Source organism: Solanum dulcamara, chromosome 7, assembly GCF_947179165.1.
Source record: "Solanum dulcamara chromosome 7, daSolDulc1.2, whole genome shotgun sequence".
Classification (NCBI taxonomy): Eukaryota; Viridiplantae; Streptophyta; class Magnoliopsida; order Solanales; family Solanaceae; genus Solanum; species Solanum dulcamara.
Genome location: NC_077243.1, coordinates 46,685,371 through 46,693,235, shown reverse-complemented (window position 1 = coordinate 46,693,235; position 7,865 = coordinate 46,685,371). Strand labels below are relative to the sequence as shown.

Here is a 7,865-nt window from a genome sequence, read left to right as displayed (position 1 = left end):
GTTAAGCAACACCCCCAAGCCTTAACATAAATAACCAAAATAAAAATATAAGGAGGGGGACATAAACCTTACCTCCGATCCTATGGTGGTTCATAAGTCGGATAACCTATTAAGGTCGGCTAACTCATCCCTGATATAAAAAAGAGACTAACTATAACTAGAAAGCAGTAAACCTGTGAGAGGACTCCTCCCGGTACAATTCAACTATGAAAGCATAAATGAGGGAGACTCTCCCCTTCCATGAGAAAAAAGGAAAGTAACCTACACTAGTCCTATTCAACTATGCTACGTACCAGACATAGCTACATTGAAGAAGAACAAGTATACAAAACTTCTATCTCGCATGGAATGGGAAATTCCTTTCATCTTTGCTCTTTTTAGTCTTATCGTACCAAGTAAATCCAGGTGAAGTGTGCCTTTGTATCAGTATCATGATTACCAGCTAAGGAGGCTGAAAGGAAAGGAAGTATATGAAGCTATAGTAGTCAACAGCCTTGGATTTGTTGTGGAGAAAAGTGTAGCTGCATTCGAACACCTGCATGGGGTTCCAAATGTATGGTTGCTGCAGACCTGCACCTACAAGTAGCCAAGGGAGCAAAAAAACATGGTTGTTGTAGTTCTGTAACCAGCTCCTTGCTGTATCTCCCTCTGTTGGATGATGGTCAAGTCCTTGGGATACCTGCACAGACAGACAAAACCAGAAACATACACAAGCAACCAAGTCTAGAGGTTGCTGTACATGGGAGTGTGTTGGTTTTGGCATCTGTTGTTGCTGATGCTGTTGAACTTCATCTTTCAAGTCTGCACTTTCAGCTTCAGCTCTGTGGTTGAGTTGTTGTTTGGTGTGTGGTTGAGCAGTTGTTTGGTGTTGTGTTCCCACAGTATGTATATGAAGTTGATGGAGGTGTAACATGTTACAGCTACTCATGATATTGTTGTTGGTTCTTGGATGTTGTCTATGAGGTTATTGGAGTTCCATCTGAGTTCCACTGTTGCCTGTATCTCCAACAACCTGCACAAACAAACAAGCAAACAAACAAGCAAACACACAATTCCAAGAGCAGTTCCAAAAGTTATGAATGTGGTGCCATTCCTCTGTTGCAGCTGGCTTTCTCAAATTCTGTATTTGCAATATTGAGAGACTCCCATATGTTGTTTGATGTTGTCGGTTGTTGCAGTGTGTCAGTTCAGCAGCTTCCATGTGTAGGAGTTCTTTAGTATACCTGCACAAGCACCTAAAAGGAAAGCATACAAACCTGCCAATCTGCAGGTTGCTAGAGCTTGCATTTTGGACTTGTGGTAGATCCCTCTTTTGGTACTTCTGCTGCTGTGCTGCATATGGGAGGTACAGAGGGTGGGTGATGATGGCTGCAGGTTCCCTGAGAAGCCAAGCATTCTCAACTTTGAAGTTGTAGCAGGTGTGCAACTGTGAACCTGCCTTAGCAACTAAAAAAAGGTCTAGCAATTGTGGGAAGTGAAAAGGTTGGTGCAAGTTTGTGTGAAGCTCCTTGTTGCTTGTTTTGAAGTGGTTAAACTTCTTGGAGTACCTGCACAGATAAACAAAACCAACAAACCACACAACCAAAGAAATCTGGAAGATGCTGTAACCATGTTCCTTGTGTGCTGCAATCCAAATAATTTGGTGTTGCTGCAGGTCATAAAGAATGTTGGGGAGTGCTGGAGAGTTCCTGGTATGTGGACCTGCACATACAAATAGCCAAGGAAGCAAGCAATGAAGATTGGAGGTCTTTGGACAGGTCCACAAGCTGCACCTCACCCTGCACATGCTGCCCTGCTGAAGCTTAAGTGCTGCAGGGTGGTTGGAAGTTGTATTTGGGCTTTTCTCTATGTATTTGTTGTTAATGAATGTTGATACATCACTCCAGGTACCTGAAATAATACAACAACCAAAAACAAACAAAAGGGGGCTTGCACAAACTAGCAAAAAGGAAGTGACCTCACTAGGAGCTTTGGAGACTATTATCTTTTGCCAAGTCGCTCGACTAACGTCTCCAATTCTCCGTTTGGCCTGAAACTTCATGAGGTTTGCATATATGGCCTTTTCTTTATCCCTGCAAATTTTGAGGGCTTGACTCCCAAGCTGGAGCTTCCAATTACCAAATTTCTCTCTCTTTAGGCTTAAGACTGCTGATTTTTTCCAGGTCGCTCGCCTAACGTCTCCAATTATCCTTTTGAGCTGAAACTTGTTGGGCCTTTCCAAATTAGTATATGATGCAATCCTGCAAAAGTTGGAGGTGTTTGGACATGTCCACTTGGTACAAATCACCCTGCACCAACAAACAAAAGAACACACAGGCAAGTAATTCTGCAGGTTATAATAGCTACTAATATTGTCTTGTATGTGTTCCCTGAAAGTTGCAGGTTTGTGACTTTGTTGCTGGAGGATATTGTTGTTGATAAAGGTAAGAGGCAGGCTGAAATTGCAGTACAAAGGACTCCTTATGCATGATCCTGTGTTCTTGCATCCTTTAACAGCCATCCAAAGAGGGGTTGCATCAATTGGATTTGGCAAACTTCCATTTGTAGTTTGTTGCATCCTGCTATTGCTGCACCATGGGGCACCTAAATTTGTTTCTCCACTGGTGGACTGATGAGTTGTAGGTTTGTATGTACCTGCACATACAACAGAGATAGGAAAAGAAAGAAGAAATAATGCTCTATTCCTTACCTGTAGAGGCAAGTTTTTATGTCTAAAAAAGCAATAAGTAGAGGAGACTTTCCTCTTTACAATAGTCCTAATTATAGGATCTTCAAGGTAGCTGTAATTATACATATCCAAGTTGAAGATCAAATTAGAACAATAATAAGGCAGTTGTCAGGGGGGCTTCTTAATCCTTTTGAGTCTCCTTCTTCTGAAATTTGCCATTCCCAGCATATCTAGCTCCATGAGGGCTCTGGCCTCTTTGGGAAGATCCTGCTTGTTGAAGTAGAGCTCAGGAACAGAGCATTTGTGGCTGTGTTTGGACAAGCTATCAGCTGTGGAATTGGCTTCCCTGAAGGTGTGGTTGTAGCTGAATTCCTGGAATTGGTTTATGATGTTATTGAGCTTGTCCAGCAGCTCTTTGATGGACCATGGAGGCTTTGCTTCCTGTTGCAGCCATTTAAGAAGTAATTGGGAATCAACCTCCAGTATGACTTGATTGTAGCCAAGATGAAGGCACCAAGAGAGACCAAAGATAGCAGCTTTGATCTCTGCTTGATTGTTAGTTCCAGATCCTAAGGGGATTGCATAAGCAAACATGAGATCACAAGATGCATTCCTAAGGATTCCTCCTCCTCCAATGTTGTCAGGATTGGTGAGAGCACTGCCATCAGTGTTCAGCTTCACCAAATGGTCAGTTGGTTTGGACCAGCATACAGGGAAGACCTTGATATCATGGTAGCATTGCTCAACCAAGAGAACCAGGTCCCTCCAGTTGTTGGGCCAGTTGATATAAGGAAAAGCACTGTGCAGCAAGTGGGAAGTGTCTTTAAAGACAGAGAACTTTACTTTTGCAAGGTTAGAATGCTTTCCTCCATATTTTGAAGCACATCTATTCTTCCAGAGGTTCCAGCATATGAAGATAGGGAGTGCTTGTATCATGATCTTGTGAGCCTCATTCCTGTATTTAGAGGTCCACCATCTCATTAACAAATTTCTGAGAGGTGTGTACTCCTTGCTTATGCCCACAGAGTCAGCAAACATACTCCAAGTACTCCTGGCAAATGCTCCTGCAACAAGGATATGGTCTATAGTGTCTTGGCCAGGTCTGTAGCAGCAAAAGCATTGTGAAGGAGAGTGTCCAAAGCTGGTTATTTTCTCATTGGTTGGTAACTTTCCCCTAAGGGCTCTCCAAACAAGAAAGGAACATTTGAAAGGTATGAATTAATGCCAGGTATTGGAGTTAATCCTGGTTTTGGGTCTCTTGTCTCTGATGATATTCCAAGCAGAAGAACAGCTAAACTCCCCATTGTTGTTTAGTGTCCAACATGGTTGGTCCTGCTGGAGGGGTTGGTAATTGATATGAGTAGCAAGAATATTAGACACCATCTGTGGAGGGGCCTGCTGGATGAGAAGATCAGTGGTCCATTGTCCATTGTCCATGAAGGCTGAAACAGTGGTGTTGTTAAGCCTGCAGCTGTTGTTGTTGAATTGGGCTAAAGGACCCACTCCCAACCAGTTGTCCCACCAAAAGAGGCAAGAGCCAGACTGTATTTGCCATTGGATGTGAGGCTCAACTTTGTGCTTGTTCTTCATAAGATGCTTCCATATCAAAGATTGTCCAGTGTGCCATTTCTTGGTGATGGGATTGGATCTTTGGCAGTACTTTGCTTTGGTAAAATCTCCCCATAGTGAGTTCTTAGTTCTAAAAGTCCACCACTGTTTATATTGGAAAGACTTGGCCACATCAGAGATTTGTCTAACACCAATACCACCTTCATCATAGGGGTAGCTAAGGTTTTTCCAGGAAGACCAGTGGTACTTCCTCTTGTCATTCTTCCATCCCCAGAAGAAGTTTGCAGTGATACTCTGAATCTGTTTGAGAATGGTTACAGGAGGGGAGATAGCTGGCAGCAGGTGGATGGGGAGTGCTTGGATGACATGTTTAACCAAAGTGACTCTACCTCCATAGTTGAGGATCTTAGCCTGCCACCCTGTTATTCTATTCACCACCTTGGCAATCAAATCAGAGTAATATATGAGCTTTTGTCTGCCAATGTAAAGAGGGCACCCCAGATAAGTGATAGGGCTATCCTTTTGCCTGAAGCCAGTGACCTTCTTAATTCTTCTTACAGTAGAATTGAAGGCATTAGAAGGGACCATGAACTGGCTCTTGTCTCTGTTGATCAGCTGACCAGAGGTACTCTCATAAGTGTGCAAGGTTTCCATAATGAGTTGCAAAGTTTGGGCTCTCCCAGAAGAAAAGATGATAACATCATCTGCAAAGCTGAGATGATTAATTTGAGGCCCCCTCTTTGCCATGAAGAAACCCTAATAATTAGGATGATGATGGAGATTGTTCAGGAGTCTAGATAAAACTTCAGCCCCAAGGATGAACAGAGAGAGAGAAAGAGGGTCCCCTTGCTTCAGACCTCTTGTGGAGTGAAAAAAACCATGTCTTGAGCCATTGATAATGATGGAATACCAATTGTGAGACATAATTCTCCATACCATATCAATGAACCCTTCTCCAAAGCCCATTTTCCTCAAGACCAAACAGATATAGGACCAAGAGACTCTATCATAGGCTTTGGCCATGTCCAGCTTAATGACCACATTACCACCTACATTAGGCTTCTTAATTTGGTGAATGATTTCTTGAGCTAGCATGATGTTCTCAGAGATACTCCTATTTTTAACAAAACCAGATTGGTTAGGGGAAATAAGAGTAGGAAGAGTGGGTGCTAGTCTGAGGCATAAAAGCTTGGAAATAATCTTATTGGTAAAGTTGCTAAGGCTAATAGGCCTGAATTCTGAGAGCTTGGTTGGATGGCTTACTTTTGGGAGTAAAACCAAACAGGTATGAGTATAGTACTTAGGCAATGTTTGACCATTAAAGAAAGAAAGGACCACTCTGAATAGATCTTCTTTGATGATCTCCCAGCACTCCTGAAAAAACTTACCATTCATTCCATCAGGGCCAGCTGCTGAGTTGGGGTTCATAGAGAAGACCACAGTCCTCAGTTCCTCCAAGGTGGGGAGAGCTTGGAGGTCCCTGTTTTGATCATCTGTGACAAGCTTAGGAATACATTGAAGGGCATCCTCCTGAATATGAGTGTCTTCACCAGTGAAAATGTTCTGGAAATGATCACAAGCAGCCCTGGCTATGTCATCATCCCCTTGCAACCAGTTACCTTCATCATTTTGAATCCTATGGATGAAGAGTTTCCTTCTTCTTCCTCTGATGATTGCATGAAAGTACTTGAAGTTCTTGTCCCCCTCTTTGAACCATTGCAACTGAGTCTTTTGTTTGAGCATGGAGTCCTCCAACTTAAGATATCTAATATACTCAGCATTGATGGCATGAAGATTGGCTCTACATTCCTCAGAGTTAAGAAGAATCAGATCCTTCTCAGCTTGTCTAACCTTGGCTTCACACTCTTTCACCTTAGCATAGATGTCCCCAAACTGCATCCTGGACCACCTACTAAGAGTATTAGATAATCTCTTCATTTTCTGATGAAAACACCACATGGGATTACCCTCAATGTTCCTGTTCCAGCAGTTGCTAACAGTATCCATGAAGGAGTGGTGGTCTGTCCAACAATTCATGAATTTAAAATACTTGATTTGGTGTTGATGGTGCTCAGTGAACTCTAACAGGAGAGGGCAATGGTCAGAGCCAACAGTAGGTAAGTGAGTGATAGTAGTCTGAGGCATCACTTCCAGCCATTTGTCATTGACCATACCTCTATCTAATCTCTTCCAGATTCTAAAGAAGATACCCCTCTGATTAGACCAAGTGTATTTCTGTCCAGAGAATCCCAAATCCTGAAGACCACAGGCTTGAATGATGCTTATGAACTCCAAGCTCTTTCTCATATTGTAGGTAACACCCCCCAGTTTCTCTTCAGGTTCAGTGATAACATTGAAGTCACCTAAGGTACACCAAGGGAGGGTTGTATTTGAGTGCTGCAACATGTTATCCCATAAGGGTCTTCTGAGATGATCTTTGCATTTTGCATAGACAAATGAAACTCTGAATTGGTTTGGATTCATTACATGGAAGATTTCACAAGTAATCACATGTTCCCCATTTTCCAGAATCCTACAATCCACATCTTTATTCCAAAACAACCAAATCTTACCATTTGGGTTGCTAATAGCATTGTCCATGTTAAGCTGGTTTCTGAACTGATGAATTTGAGAGCTATCAGAAAAAGGTTCCAGGATAGCAAATAAGGAAATCTGATGGATACTCTTCAGGGATTGAAGTCTTTCCATGACACCCTGGGTATTAATACCCCTCACATTCCAACTGAGAATACTACTCATTGGGAAACTTTGGAGGTGTAGAGTCTAGTGTTTGGTCTGCCCTTGGGGGCAGAGTTCACAGGGCTATTTGGTTGGAAGTTTGTTCTGTGAGCACCCTTTGGTGACAGTCATTGACTTTGATGTTTATGCATTAGTAGATTCGGGTGCTACTCTATCATTTGTTATTCCTTATCTTGATATGAGACCCATTGTTAGCCCCAAGATCATGTTAGATCCTTTTCCAGTCTATACTCATATTGGTGATTTAGTTGTGGCTAAAATAATCTATAGAAATTTCCCAATCTATAGAGCCTAATATGACCGATTCTGATATTATCCTAGGTATAGATTAGCCTCATGCATGTTATGCCTCAATATGTTATAGAACCTACATGGTTATGTTTTTGTTTCCAAATGAGCCAGTCCTAGAATGGAAAGATAGTAATTCTGTGTTTAAAGCTAAATTCATCTCATGCCTTAAAGCTTAGAAAATAATTTCCAAAGGTTGCATCTATCATCTAGTTTGGGTTAGGGATACTAACTCCTAAACTCCTACTCTTGAGTCAGTTTCAGTGGTAAATGTGTTTCTGGATGTTTTCTGCGATGATCTTCCAAGAGTTCCTCCCGAAAGAAAAATAGACTTTGGTATCGATCTCCTTCTTGGTACTCAGCCTATTTCTATTCCTCCTTATCGAATTACTCCGAAAGAATTGAAAGAGTTAAAGGATCAGTTGAAGGACTTGCTGGACAAGGGTTTCATTAGATTGAGTATCTCTACATGGGGTGCTTCGGTTCTCTTTCTCAGAAAGAAGGATAATTCTCTTCATATGTGTATTTATTATCGGCAGCAAGAGAAAGTCACAATTAAGAATAAGTATCCCATTCCAAG

General features: G+C 42.0%; 1 protein-coding gene across 1 annotated transcript; it reads right to left on the bottom strand.

Moving 5' to 3' along the window:
• Positions 1 to 576: 576 nt before the first annotated feature.
• Positions 577 to 6,997, bottom strand: LOC129894731 (uncharacterized). Its single transcript, XM_055970387.1, has 6 exons — positions 5,174 to 6,997; positions 4,047 to 4,993; positions 2,885 to 3,770; positions 2,451 to 2,689; positions 1,257 to 1,547; positions 577 to 679 (listed from the first exon to the last, which is right to left on the bottom strand). The coding sequence occupies exons 1-6, from the start codon at positions 6,995 to 6,997 to the stop codon at positions 577 to 579; spliced, it is 4,290 nt and encodes a 1,429-aa protein (XP_055826362.1).
• Positions 6,998 to 7,865: the final 868 nt, after the last annotated feature.

Coding starts and splice junctions, on each gene's coding strand:
- LOC129894731 (XM_055970387.1), bottom strand. CDS start 6,997: ATGAGTAGTATTCTCAGTTGGAATGTGAGGGGTATTAATACCCAGGGT. Junction 1,548..2,450: donor TCATGCATAAGGAGTCCTTT/GTACTGCAATTT, acceptor TTATCTGTGCAG/GTACTCCAAGAAGTTTAACC. Junction 680..1,256: donor AGCAACCTGCAGATTGGCAG/GTTTGTATGCTT, acceptor CTGTCTGTGCAG/GTATCCCAAGGACTTGACCA.